This window comes from Thermobia domestica, chromosome 17 (genome assembly GCF_964235325.1).
Source record: "Thermobia domestica chromosome 17, izTheDome1.hap1.1, whole genome shotgun sequence".
NCBI classification, from domain to species: domain Eukaryota; kingdom Metazoa; phylum Arthropoda; class Insecta; order Zygentoma; family Lepismatidae; genus Thermobia; species Thermobia domestica.
Window position 1 is genome coordinate 7,107,578 of NC_137470.1, and position 15,170 is coordinate 7,122,747.

The 15,170-nt window shown below is 36.6% G+C and overlaps 1 protein-coding gene across 1 annotated transcript in view; it reads left to right on the forward strand.

Annotated features, from left to right (window-relative positions):
* LOC145673721 (uncharacterized) overlaps positions 1–15,170 on the forward strand; it is a 78,088-nt gene that overhangs the window by 18,340 nt on the left and 44,578 nt on the right. The window contains exon 2 of the mRNA XM_081743433.1: positions 12,424–12,564. Coding sequence (XP_081599559.1) covers positions 12,424–12,564 — 141 coding nt within the window. The remainder of the gene's footprint in view (positions 1–12,423; positions 12,565–15,170) is intronic.

Here is a 15,170-nt window from a genome sequence, read left to right on the forward strand (position 1 = left end):
AATTTGGCACGATTGTAGCCTTCTGGGACTAACCTACAGGAAAATTGCTAAAAGTGAACATTTGTAATTTTTGAGCGTCTAAAGGGGGATAAAGAAATTCCCATGTTATTTAAATAGGCGTTTTCTTCGGAAACAAAATCATATCTTTTAGATAGCTGAAATAGGAAAAGAAACATGAAATTTGGTAGAATTGTGTATTTAAGAGGTGTGAGGCCATAGGCCGAACTAGTGATGGGCAGTGTGAATATTCCCGGTGGGAACGAATTTAAAAACTGGGAATATTCCCGGGTTTTTTCCCTGGCTTATAACTTCCCGGGAAGGAATTTATTTCCATTTCTTTACTTTATCTTCCAAATTATAAGAACCATATGGCTAATTACTTTATTTTAATATATTATGATTTAATTCTAGATTTTAAAGAATTTGGAGGTTTAAAAATTAAAATTATTTGACTGTTCTTTATATAACTAATAATATGATTTTTTAAGTTCCATTTCCATTTACACTAAAAAGTAGGGTAATTGTTTAGTATTGGGGGGCCAAAATTAGTAAAAAGTAGGATGATTTACGGAAGAAATGAGTTGATAGTGGTATTGAAGTAGTCAAGAAAGTACTAATTTACAAATGATGAAAAAGAACCATTTTTCAAAGTAATTTAGTATTATGTAGAAATAGAGATGAACTACTATTAATAAACCCTGAACCATCGTTAGTAATACACGTCGGTCTGTCTCCTCGAATTTCTGAAGAGGTACTCGGACTTCTTTTACATGTGAATTAACGCATGAAATTTCGAGAAATGGGCAGGAAGAAATGTCGTGTGTGGCAATATTACATGCAAAATTATAAAGATAGGAAAGTATCTTGCAAATATTGTCAACATACATATTTATGCGCACATTTTGACAAAATGGTGGGACATGTGTCTTCTGGCAGTTACCCAACCTAATTTGTTTATAACATTTAAACATTTAATATTTTATAATATCAGTAGTAGAGTCAAGTTTAGAAAATCCACTTACATGTAAATTTAAACTCTTTAGCGGTTTAAAAGTATGTGGACTTACTATACCATTTTTTAAACATATTTACTTTCTTAGAACATATTGTAAATAAATATCAATTTATGCGCACTCTCTAAATATAATAAAATATTAATAAAATAACACAAAATCGTTCAGAATATACAATTTAAAGACTCCTCTGGGGACAACAGTAATAATATACTGTGATATAAAAACGAATTTAATTTTGAAATTATAATATAGTAATAGAATGCAATTTTCTTTGTGATTGTACATAAATTCCCGGAAAATTCCCATTTTGGGGAATCTTCCCGGGAATTTACCCATCACTAGGCCGAACAAACGCGGGGGTCTGGGGGCGGAGCTGGGGGTCAAAAGCTAGTCTTAAATATACAGCTGGATATCCTACCGTTATTTTAATAAAAACTTGGGAATGCAGTTACCGTAATATTTTTCGTTGTTAATTTTCCTGTTTATTTTTTTCATTAAACTTTCTTAACATCCTACCTAAATAGAGCTATTACGAGGTCAGTCCCAAAAGTACCCGAGCTAAAAACGAAAAAAAAAGAGAGAGAGAGAAAGAGAAACTTCTCAACATAGTCTTGTTTTAGCTCGATTCACTTTTACCAGCAATGTTAAATAGCTTCGATACCGAAACCTCGATAGCTCACAAAAACGAAATTAGAAGTATACTTTTAAATGCGAGCGGGGGCAATATTACTTCAACTAAGTTTTAGATCTTAAATAATGTTTCAGTTTTACATGAATCATGTAATAATGCAGTAGTTCTCAAAGTGGGGTCCGCGACGCCTAGAAATTGAAATCGGTGACATACAAGGTATGAATGTGTCTAACACAGAACAAGAACAGCTATTGGAACTATCATACGATACTTCACGAAAAAACGTTTTCAAAAAAAAATAACATTGTAGCTTTTGGTTGCATGTGCGCTGTGAGTATGAAGAGTTGTCTAAGAAGGCATTACAACATTTGGTGCCTTTCCCTAGCACTTACTTACGTGAGAAGACCTTTTCTGCTCTTTGCAGTATTACATTCTTAATGTGAAATGGTCTTAATGTGGAATTGGGTCTAAGATTGATGGTGACAAAACTTATTCCAGATTTCAATGCAATTATGGAAAAACCCAAAGAATTTCATTCCTCACATCAGTGACCCCACATTTGAGAACATTCTTTATCAAGTCTATTTCAAAAAAAAAAAAAAAAAAAAAAAAAAGACTGATTTTCAGTCTTGGAAGTTGCTGTATTTTCAACTGAAATTTCGTTCACTAGGAAATAATCATGTACCTTTAGAATAAATTACTTATTGCAATATTTTTCTTGATCTTTTTCTTCTCAGTGGTAATTGTAATTAGTATATTTTTAATTTACGTTACAGGGTTTTTCGTTCACAAACGAATATTACCAGCAATTAAACGGGTTGAATTTGTTACTGACAGACTTTCTTTTATTACTCTCAAGGGACGGTGGTGTGATATTATTGTTTTAAATGTACATGCTCCAACTGAAGATAAGGGTGACGATATAAAAGATAGTTTTTACGAAGAAGTGGAACGGATATTTGACCAACTCCCGCGATACCATATGAAGATTCTATTAGGGGATTTCAATGCGAAGGTAGGACGAGAGGATATTTTCAAACCGATTATAGGAAACGAAAGTTTGCATAAGGAAAGTAATGACAACGGTGTTAGACTCGTGAACTTTGCAACATCCAAAAACCTAATCGTGAAGAGTACAAAATTCCCACATCGCGACGTTCATAAATACACTTGGACATCACCAGACGGAAAAACACATAATCAAATTGATCACGTTTTAGTAGATAGAAGAAGGCAATCTAGCATAATTGACGTCCGGTCGTTTAGAGGGGCTGATTGTGACACTGATCACTACCTGGTAGTAGCGATAATACGGGAGAGATTATCGTTCAATAAAGGTAATATTCAATGTCCGAAAACGGAGAGATTTAATTTAAAGAAATTAGAAGAGAGCCAGGTAAGAGAGGAATACCAGATTGAAGTTTCGAATAGATTCTCGGTTTTAGAAGACTCGGAGTGCACTAGTGTTGAGGATACTTGGATTGAAATTAGAGATAGCATTAAAAGTTCAGCAATAGAAAAATTGGGACACGCGGAAATACGTAGGAACAAACAATGGTTCGACCAAGAATGCATTAAACTAGTAGAGAAGAGAAAACAGGCAAAATTACGGTGGCTACAAAATCCGAATGAAATAACTACACAAAATTTCGCAGATATCAGGCGGGAAACTTCCAAAACTTTTAGAACAAAGAAACGCGATTTTTTGAAAGCTAAAATTAAGGAACTTGAAGATAATAGTAAAAATAAAAATATTCGGGACATGTATAAGGGGATCAGCGAATTTAAGAAAGGCTATCAACCTCGTGCTTATATGTTAAAGAAAGCTGACGGAACAGTTCTCACTGATACGGATAGCCTCTTAAATAGATGGAAAGATTTCTTTGACGATTTGCTGAACACGCAGCCAAAAACTAATGTGCGTGGAGAAAAGGAGATACACACCGCAGAACCGTATATTCCAGAACCCAATCGAATAGAAATAGAAGCCGCTATAAAGAAATTAAAGAAACACAAATCTCCGGGTGTAGATGAAATTCCGGCTGAGTTAATTTTAGCTGGAGGCGAAAAATTGTGGAACAAGATACACAAACTCATTCTCCTTATCTGGAACAAGGAAGAATTGCCACAAGAGTGGAAAGAATCAATCATTGTTCCAATTCACAAGAAAGGCGACAAAACTGACTGTAATAATTATCGAGGCATTTCTCTTCTGTCAACATCCTATAAAATCCTTTCAAATATTCTATTAGCAAGATTGATCCCATACGCAGATGAAATTATTGGAGATTATCAGTGCGGATTTAGACGAAATCGATCAACTATCGACCAAATATTTACCATTCGCCAAATACTCGAAAAGAAGTGGGAATACAATACCCCGGTACATCAACTATTTATTGATTTTAGAAAGGCTTACGACTCGGTTAGGAGAGAAACATTATACAACGTTCTTACAGAACTTGGAATACCGAGAAAGCTAATTAGATTAATTAAGATATGTTTAAGTGAATCCCAAAGTAAAGTCCGGGTAGGAAAATTTTTGTCCACGAGCTTTCACGTCGAAAATGGCCTGAAACAAGGAGATGCGTTGTCGCCATTATTATTTAACTTTGTGCTGGAATACGCCATAAGGAAAATCAAAGATAGCAACCAGGGCCTACAGTTGAACGGTATTCACCAGTTATGGCATATGCTGATGATGTAAATTTAATAGGGGATGATAGGAGAAAAGTAGAAATAAATGCAGAGATCTTATTAAACGCTTGCAGGAACATGGGTTTAGAAGTAAATGCAGAGAAAACTAAATACATGGAAGTGCGTCGGGACCGTAATACGGCAAATTGTGGAGGCGTTAAAATATTAAATAATACTTTTGATAAAGTGAATACTTTCAAATATTTAGGATCAATATTAACAGACGAAAATCATATTCACGAAGAAATTAAATGTCGACTAAAAGCAGGGAATTCGTGTTACTATTCGGTTCAAAATCTTTTGTCGTCGCGAATTCTGTCGAAGAATTTGAAGCTTAGAATATATAAAACGATAATCATGCCTGTTGTTCTGTATGGTTGCGAAACATGGTCGCTTACTCTGAGGGAAGAACATAGACTGAAAGTATTTGAGAACAGGATCCTGAGAAGAATATTCGGACCCAAGAGGAACGAGAATGGGGAATGGCGGAAACTTCATAACGAGGAACTACATAGTTTATACGGTTTACCCAACATTGTTAGGGTCGTCAAGTCTAGGAGGCTTAGGTGGGCAGGTCATGTAGCCAGAATGGAAGAAAGTAGAAATGCTTTCAAAGTCTTGACTGGAAGACCCATAGGAAAACGACCATTAGGAAGACCTAGGCGCAGATGGGAGGATAATATTAAGATGGATCTCGAAGAGATAGGAATACAAAGTAGAAACTGGATCCAATTAGCTAAGGATAGAAGTCAGTGGAGAGCTTTTGTGAACGCGGCACTGAACCTCCGGGTTCCATAGGCCATAGAGTTAGTTAGTTAGTTATATTTTTAATACCATGTGAAATTTGGGATACAATTGCAAGGAGGTCCGCAGATGACTTTCCAATGAACAGGGGGTCCCCGTTATCAGAAAGTTTGGTAACTACTGCTATAAAGGATATAAATTGATAACATGTTTGTACAAACACAATGAAGAATATTTATCAACCATTACAGGTACACATGTCATTATACAACATACTCCAATAAATGTTGTCATATCACATCCTTTGTGGATCTACCGTGACGAGGAAGAATTCGGATAACTTCTAGATAAAATTATGAAAAAATCAAGGCATAAATTTTGTACTTAAATTTACATACCAGGACGAGACAAGCTTTCCGTATATGCAAAATTGTGACGAAAATTTCTCGTCTCTTGGGAAAAACTAATGTCGCTTTCAATGTATGTGTCTGTGCTGCCAAGTTCAACTTGGTGTATCATTTTGAAGTTGCGAAGTTCCTCATATTTGACATTTCTATACTATCTTCCACATCCTAGCAAATAAATTTGGTTTCTATCTCTTTTTCTTAATTTATCGTTTAACAGACATACATAGTTTCATTATACTCTGAAAGGAAACATATCTTGAATATACTTAGGTTGATTGTAGCCAGTAACGTGTGATATCCAGAATTGGATATCGAAAATCGATATTGAAATATCGAAACTATCAAAATATCGATGGAAACTAAGTTCATTTTTCTAGAAGGGGCCGCGGTGGCTCAGTGGTAGAGCGTTCACCTCTGGTGTTTGGGATCACGGGATCAAACCCTGCTCCCGCCAAGTGAACTTTGTGGTGGACAAACACCGTGTGCGTGGGTTTTCTCGGGGTTCTCCCATTTCCTCCCACTTTCTTCATTCCACCATTTCATTCATCTCTCATCATCACCGTCTCCTTCAGCCTAACCGGTATAACCGTGGGACGTAAAACTCAAAAATTTCATTTCATTTTTCTAGAAGTCTAAATACGAAATAATAATAGAGATAGGAAAAGAAAAACAGAGGAGGATGTTTCTCTCTCTCTTTTGAGTAGAGAAAGAAACAAATACATAAAGCTCATCTTGCATTTTGCAACTGCGACCAAGCAAAGAGTACCTGATGATCTTGTGTGTATTTTTTCTTGTAAGTAAACTTTTTGTAAACTTTTAATCAAACTTTCGAATGAAATATGCCATATTATTATATGGAGAGGTTTTATTCTTTCCCAGGTATTAGACAGTCTTTTAAGTAGTGTAAATCCGAAAAGATAAATCTTCCTGAATAGGAGAGTTACTACTGCTATTATCACCAAAGCAGACTTCTATAGAAATTGCTCTTTTCTTCCTATATTGGCAGATTTGTCTGCTAACACTAAAAAGGGAGGGCTATCATTCAGTGCTAAAATTAGGTCATCGAAAACAATCTTCTTGCAGAGATTTCTTAGTTCATTTAGAATTTGAACTGAAATGTGTTCATTGTTTCCGCTGCATGTTTTGAGGTGAGTTTTTAACAGATTATACACCTGCATCGACTCTAAACTCGACAAGATCATGGAGGATGCCAGATGTGGGAATAACGACGGAGTCTATCCAATGAATATGGGTATTTTTTCTGATAACAGATGATACCTGTAAAATACTAATAACACTGAATGAAGACAATTAACGTTGTCATTACGAAATGATCAAATAATTATAGACTCGAGAAGATGATTTCAAACCAGACAGCCAGTTAAGTAGCTTTTTCTTAACGTGTAGCGAGTTCCCTCGTGGCTAAACGGTTAGCGTAGTGTGGGAGACTCGGCTTCGATTCCCGCCGTGAGCTCATGTGGTTCGGTTAATCAGTAGGTTCATGTCTCATATAGCTTCGCTGCTGAAAGGGACACTAAACTGAAATCAAAATCAAATCTTAAAGTGTAGTCCTTAGAAACACCATAATCCCAAAATTTTACATTTTATTTTAAGACTGAAAATCGTAACTGGCTGGACAGCCGAATTATCACATTATCAAGAGTCTACGAGAAAAATAATATAGACTAACTAACTAACTAACTGTATGACCAGGATGTTGTTGACAGAAGAGAAATGCTTCGATAATTATTACATTCACTTTTGTCGCCTTTCTTCTGAATTGGAACAATGATTGATTCTTTCCACTCTCATGGCAATTCCTCCTTGTTCCAGATAAGAAGAATGAGTGCGTGTATCTTGTTCCACACTTTCTCGCCTCCAGCTAAAATTAACTCAGCCGGAATTTCGTCTACACCCGGAGATTTGCGTTTCTTTAATTTCTTTATGGCGGTTTCTTCTTCTGTTGGGTAGGCTCTGCAATATGTGGTTCAGGTATGTGCATTTCCCTTTCCCCACGAACATTAGTTTTTGGCTGCGTGTTAATCAAATCGCCGAAGAAACGTTTCCGTCTATTTAAGATGCTATCTGTATCACAGCCATTCCGTTCTAACGGACAGAACATTCTGGCCTATAATTCTGCGGTACATTCAATAAAAATTGTTGATAGTTGTTAACATTTAGTTCCGATAGCTCAGAGTAATCACCAAAGATATTTTGCAGCTACAGCGTTATTACTATTAATAACGGAAATATTTTAACATTTATAATGATCAGTGATTAATCTTACGGACGGGACATTTTTTGACATGCATTTTATTACACACAGATTGTAGCTTAATTTTCTGCGAGTTGTAAAATCGTAGTAGGCAAATTTTATTTTATGATTTGAGGGACATGTTTCCCTACATCTTGGCCTATTTTTAACTAAAAAAGAAAATACTTTCACTAAATTAATCTTAAGGACGGGACAAAAAAATAAATCTTACGGACGAGACAAAAGAATTGAATGCATAAGATCTCCTTTAACATGATCTTTATTGCATTTATCTTAACTGTTATCCTAAAAGTAAGTAAAAGTACATTTATATTTCCAAAATTAAATTACAAAAATTACATTAAACAGTCGAAAATTCTGAAAAAATTGGGTCACATCATTTGCATGTGACATTACACTTGCAGTAACTCTGTAACTTCTAATGACCACTTCTAGTGTTACCTTGCTTAACATGTTGTACAATTCCACCTTCTTCTTAAGAATCCGAATAAACATCACTAAACCTCACCCGCCCTGTTTGAAGGTGATCGTCAATGGAGTCTGAATCTGATGATACTTCCTTGCTGTGCTTCCACACGGTGCACTGATGTTTCTCAGAGTGAACAGTTCTCCCGGTTTCAATTTGACGTTCATCAACAGGGCGAAAGTAATGTCGAGACTGAACTTGCGGAATAGAACAAACATTGATCCATCTTTTTTCTAGTATTTTCCGGTGTTCACTCACAGTTTCGTCACCAACAAAGAAGAGTTGAATTCCTTGAGGTTTACAAAGTTCACTGAAACATTTATAAAAATCTCTTGCTGTGGAAACATCCATTTGCCGTGTCCTTACTCTTTCCCAGAACATTCTCTTCAGTGTACCACCTACCGCGTCGACGGCTCCTTTCCCGTGTGAGGTTGCCAAAAAACATCATTCACCAGTTACTCCAAAGTCGGTTTCTATCAGACACAGGTTTGGGAGAGTGAACTTGTTTTTAAACTCTTTAGCACATCCATCTGAAAAAAAAAATGTTATATGGTCAACTTTGTGCCGTGATTTTAAATCACCAATGGTTGTTTTCAGGAAAACACATACACAAAACTTATCGTGGTTCGTGTTGTCACTAATAATTGCGTAACATTGCTTTAAATTCTCTATCCATGTCACAGGATTAAAAATTGTCACAAGAGTGTTGTTCCAGTGCGCACTCTATATTTCGTCTTGTGCCACACAGGAATAATTTTCTGCAAACTCGACTTGCACAACAACTTCACCATACTTTAAATTGTCTCTTTTCACGTGAAAGTACGATTCTTGAGCTGTCTTAACAAAACAGTGAACTTTAAATTTATCCAAATTTTCTGTAATTGTATTTATTCCATCTGCAATAGTGCCATGGACAGTCCTACGAATAGAATGATCATTCACATCAATCCATTCTTTCCACGAAATTGCTTTACTGATGTTACACTCATCACCAATAAAAGTCGAGGAGAGGTCCGTTTTACATAATTGCAGATTCCTGTCATGCAGTTTTCATTTGTGAAATCATAGCAAAGTCTTTTAAGAAGATCTTTGCCCGTTTCAGGAAAACCTTGGATAACCTTGTGCAGTTCATGCACAATAAAATTGAAGTTTGCGTGACGTTTGCGGACACAAACATTATGTGGCATATTAGAACTGAGCATGATATGCTTTGGTCGCAACTCGTAGAACTTGGTTTTATTTTTATTTAAGGGTTCTCAGTAATAAACAAAGCAAAAGTTTATTTTACTGTGATTAATAGGTGTCGCTTTTGTTTTTGTTCCTTACCATTATCAGTTTTAACACTCTTGTAATCGCGCTTTCCAGGAGCTGTCTGTTTATATAATCACGGGCATAGAAATCTTGAACCATTTTTATGGTATCACTACTTAGAGCTGTAGCACCTGAAGTAGTTACGCTTTCGTACAAATGTGAGCAACTGGGTGGTAACGCTTCATCTGCTAACTTTCGTACTACTGCCATCTTTTTCGTTGGACTTGACGGCAGGGGAACAGGTCAAAACTCCCACAGTCAAAACCCCCACACTGGTAATTGGTCATAACCTCCAACGGTCATAACTCCCACACAAATGGACAAAACTCCCACACATAGCAACGGTCACAATCCCCACATAAATGGATAAAAACCCCACACAATCGGACAAATCCCCCACACTCTGAAATGATCCTGGTTGCATGTCTTGCCCTTGTACTTTTAATAACATTTTTTATTCCAGTTAAACTGATGTTGCAACTACTCTTCTTGCACTGTTTTCTAATGACGGAAACACTAAAGTGGGCGTCATAAAGAGCCGCAACAAAGACGTGCAATCACAATTATTTCAGAGTGTGGGGGATTTGTCGGATTGTGTGGGGGTTTTGTTAATTTGTGTGGCAATTGTGACCATTTCTGCACGTGGGAGTTTTGACCATTTGTGTGGGAGTTTTGTCCACTTATGTGGGGATTATGACCGTTGCTATGTGTGGCTGTTTTGTCCATTTGTGTGGGAGTTATGACCGATTGTGTGGGCGTTTTGACATTTCTTGAGTGTGGGAGTTTTGGCTGTGGGGGTTTTGACCTAGACCTAACGGCAGGACTGACTTTACCCTTGCTAAAGCCCTCCCAAATGATTGTTTGATGAGTAAGAACCAAGCGGACCTGTTTTCATAGCATCACCTCTCTTTTGTCCCTCTAATTGCATCTTTTTCTTTAACCTGTATTTTCTTTTGCGCTCGCTCTCAGCCTTCCGTTTTAATTGTAGTTCTCTCTTACCTGAAGCAATCCCTGTTGATAGTTTTCGAAGCAGATCTTTTTTCTTGTTACGCGACTCCGTCTTCCTTTCTGCATCAGCTCTCAGATATTTTTGCCATGCATCATTATCTTCTTTTTTCTTCTGCCTAAAAACCCTCACGTAGTTTCTGTTTCTTTCCTTTGATTCCTTGTCCATTTCGCTTATCTGTAATTAAGTTTAAAAAATTGGCGCACATCAAATTTTAACTTATTAAGGCTATTAATAAGGCTTCAAAGCAGTTCCTTTTACTAATGGATAGCAGCTGGATCCTGCCTATCTTTACCATGTATTTTTATCGATCCACAAAAAATCAAAATTGCTCTTAAAATTTTGACCTAGTGTGTTCAAACTTTTACCCTTTGGAGGACTTGACTGTTCACATGTTTTGACTTTGTACTTGTTTCGTTGTTGAAATAGCTTACTTGTTTCACTGAACAAGTAAACCTTCAAAATTAAAAAAAAAATAAAAGAAAATAAAATTAACAAATCGGTACGATCGGCTTTGAAGTTCTTCTCTGAAAGTCTGAACTCTGTTGGTCAAAATTTATAAGAGCAATTTTGATTTTTCGTAGACACAAAAGAAAACATGAGAAAAATAGGGAGATTTTTCTGCCATCTATTGGTAAAAGCAACTACTTTCAAGTCATTTTTATTACATTTGGTTTTTGAAGTTTGAAGTAAAGGCACTAAAACTAAAAGCCAAACCTCTTGCAGCAAATACAAATGCGATCAAACAGCAATTCTAATAGTGCCAGGTAGTACTTACGGAAGGGAAACACCAAATCTTATGGACGGGACACAATTTCAAAAACATTTTATTTGTTAAGTACGACCAACTGGTAAATTAAACTTCTAATTTAAATTGATATTACGTTATTTGCTTTGCTTACATGTTTTCGGAGTGATATAATTATTATATAATATGTAAAATGAAGTTTCTTACCTTTTTCCTTACGGACGGGACAACAAATGGAGCGACAAGTTCGAAGTTATTTCTACGGGAACCACAAGCGTTTATCTTGCGAACAACAGTGTCTGGCAATAGAACAGATAATGGATGTTTTCCTCCAAAACGGACAGTTTCAAGTCCAGTCACGTGACTCAACAACAATGTTCCAAACTAAAGTCCCTTATTTGTCACAGAAGAAGTTCGTTAGACTTGATAGAAGGTGTAACATTCAGAAAACAAAAAATAAGCGGAGTTTTGTTCTATTTCAATAATTAGAATATTTATCGTCCTTATCAGGCATTTTTAAATTAATACGAACAAAATTAAAATTTCACTTAAATGTTTACTTTGGCGCGGAATGGCTGATCAGTGATAAAATAATATAAAATAAAATGAGTAGTGTGACACACTGTACGACAACGTCAATTTAAAAAAAAAAAAGATATAATAGTAATAACAAATTCAGATTTCAGAAAATAATGGAGTAGAATCTGACAACATATAAGCACTAGTGCTCCGTAAGACCAATTTGAAATATCAACGCCAAGATTGTCAGATGAACCACAGTTTGATTCTTGATTGTTGAAGTGAATTCTGAGCGCAGAGAAAAGTGGCGGCCGACTTCAAAAAGGGACGTCTGGGAAGGAGAATAACAAACAACACAATTGAAAGAACCACAAAATAAAACAAGTTAATGGTAATTTACATTGTGGTAGACGGTCGGCAGATATATAGCTATCCCAACTGTACTATTTTCCCTCATTTTTTTCGGAGCCTCTAATTGGGAAACTATATCACACTGACCAGCTCGCATAAATACCAATGTATGGCATTAACGCATTTCTTGTTAGTAGAAATGTTAAAACTGTTGCAATAAACATTTTAAATGTTTTATATTTCTATTTTCAGCAATACTTATTAATATTTAAAGAGGGCCGTTATCAAATACCGGTGCGAGTGAATGTTGACCTAGTGAGGAGAACAGCTCTAGTCACACCACCGAACAAAACGCTGTTTGGGGACTTTCGAACATTCTACGACTTCAAAACGGTAAGTACACAATGTAGCTATTCAGCTAAAATAAAGAATGGTGTTTTCTTTTTATTACATGTTACGATTAAGTAATACTAATTACAAAGACAAAATTGATGGAACACAATTAACTGGATTATAAAATACTACAATAAATGTAATTTCCTATTTTCCATTCTACATTTCGTCCTGCCTATTATGCAATCTAAACGTGAGAATGTAAGATGGGTTGCTTGCTCAAAAGGATACACACATAATTTTATTTATCAGGTAATCTAAAAAGTAGTTATCCTTTTGCATAGGAGATGGACTTGGTGTCCCAAATCTCAGGGCATATGAGTTGCAGCGGGTCAGGCCTAACGTCATTTGACAGCTGACAATTGAAGCTAGTAGACATGCAAAACGTGTTGGAATTTTTACAATCAAAAGTAAAGTAGTTGTGTCGTGAACTTTCTCTAAAACTGCGCCACCTTTTACAATTTTATTCCTTTAAAGACGCAAATGCTGCACAGCCCCGTGAAGAAATTGGTGTTGTTTGTGGGTAAGATACGTTATCAAAAGCAACAGCCAGCAGTAGGCGAAAGTCAGAGTAAAAGTGAATGATATTATGGCAAAAATCGAGCAAGACTAGCGTGTAAGAAGTCACGGCATTGCCAATGAATTAAAGATCCCTTTCTAAAAGTGATAAACTATTTGGAGAAAGCTGACTACAAAAAGAAGCTCGACGTTCGGCTGCCACATGGTCTGACTCAAAAACATTTACTCGATCGAATTTCTATCTGCGAATCTATGAAACGTGACGAATTTGAGCCATTTTTGAAGCAGTTATTCACAAGTGATGAAAGTGGATAACCTATGACAACGATGTGCGATGAGATCGTGATCAAAACAAGAAGCTCCACAGTCTGTGGCAAAGCCTACTCTGATGTCCAGTAAGGTAATGGTGTGCATTCGGTAGAACTGGAAGGGCACCGCGTATTACAATCTGCTGCCGCTGAGCAGAACGATACACTTGGACCTGTACTGTCGGCAATAGAGTGCACGTACCAATTCAAAAGAAACGTCATGAACTAATCAACAGAGAGGGTGTCGTATACTATGGTAACAACGCCAGACCGCATACATCTTTAATGACCCGTCAATAGACGTACCTTATAGCCCAAATTTAGCACGGTCAGACTACCATTTGAGAACCTGCAGAATTCTCTGAATGGTTTGGATTTGATTTTAACGTCCCTTTCAGCAACGAGGCTATGTGAGACGTGGAGCTACTAATTAACGTGGAATCCGAACCACATGAGCTCCCGCCGGGAATCAAATCTGGGTCTCCCACGCCAAATGCGCGTATACTGTTAAAAATACTTTCCTAAATCTGAGAACCGGTTTCTTATCTGTGCACCGAGAAGATTTTTTCTTAGAAATAAGAGTTTGAAATTGTCGTTAATGAGAAATGAAGAAAAGTAGAAGAGGGTGTATAAAGCGGAACGAGACATCACATTATTGCCTTTTCTTTAATGAATGAGAATTGCTAAATCTCATTTCTAAGAAAATATTGTCTTGGCGCACAAATAACAAATGGTTTCTTAAGTTTAAGTTTAAGAAAGAAATTATTTTTTACAGTGTACGCTAACCACTTAGCCGCGCAGGAGCTCTCTCTGAATCGTGTTGAGTTAGCTTCAGAAGAGGCGTGTGGAGACCCTGCGTCACAATTTTTGGACCGAAAACCACAAAAGTTCTTTATATTCAAGGAATTAATATTGGAATATTGTTGCTTTGTTCCAACGAAAATTCTTCATAAGACAGATCGAATAGCTATAACTGTTCTACTACATTAAGAACAACTATGTGGGTCCGAAATTATATACGGAAAAAAATGCAGTTTTAAACCTGAGTGTTCTTATGCCTATGTTTCTTAAAGACTTATGTAAACACTCGCAGGCTATCAATATTTTTGGTATCTCTGGTAATTAACTAAAAGTGTAAGTGGTTCAAGGGTCTTGAAAGCTCTGCTATCTCAGTATCGACCAAAAAATATACGCTAATAGTTTTTCTTTGCCTAGGCTTCACAATCTATCTACTTCTCTCGTTCCACAATTATCTGTACACTAATTGATGTAGATTAATTTCTTTTGTGTAACTAACAGATTACGGTAAAAGGTCTTTGCCCTCCATAAATCTCTAAATGCGCTATTTCTATCAAAGCAAAAATGCAAGAAAAACGCGAAGCCCTCTCTTCCAGCGTCTCCAGTTACAAACACGGCTCCAAGCATCAGAACAGAACTTGCTAAGTGGAGACGATGCTAAAAATTCGGAGCTACAATGAATGTGTTGTTGCGGAACGCTTTCTGATCAGTGATAAGTAGATCCACCCACTTTGTTCTTCCCTTCTGCAACCTCGAAGCCAACAGAATTGTCTCCCAGGCCTTGCGTACAATCCAACCATTGATTCAGCTAACCATGCATCAAAGTCAAGTACAAATGTATGGAATCAAATTCGCCAGATCTGACCACTGTCAAGAGGTCAATAGCATTGCCTGTCTGCTTCCGTCTGTGTTCCTTCATTTGTGATCCATTTTCCTGGAGGAAGGGCAACCACTGTTACGCGTAAGACGTCTGTTACGTCG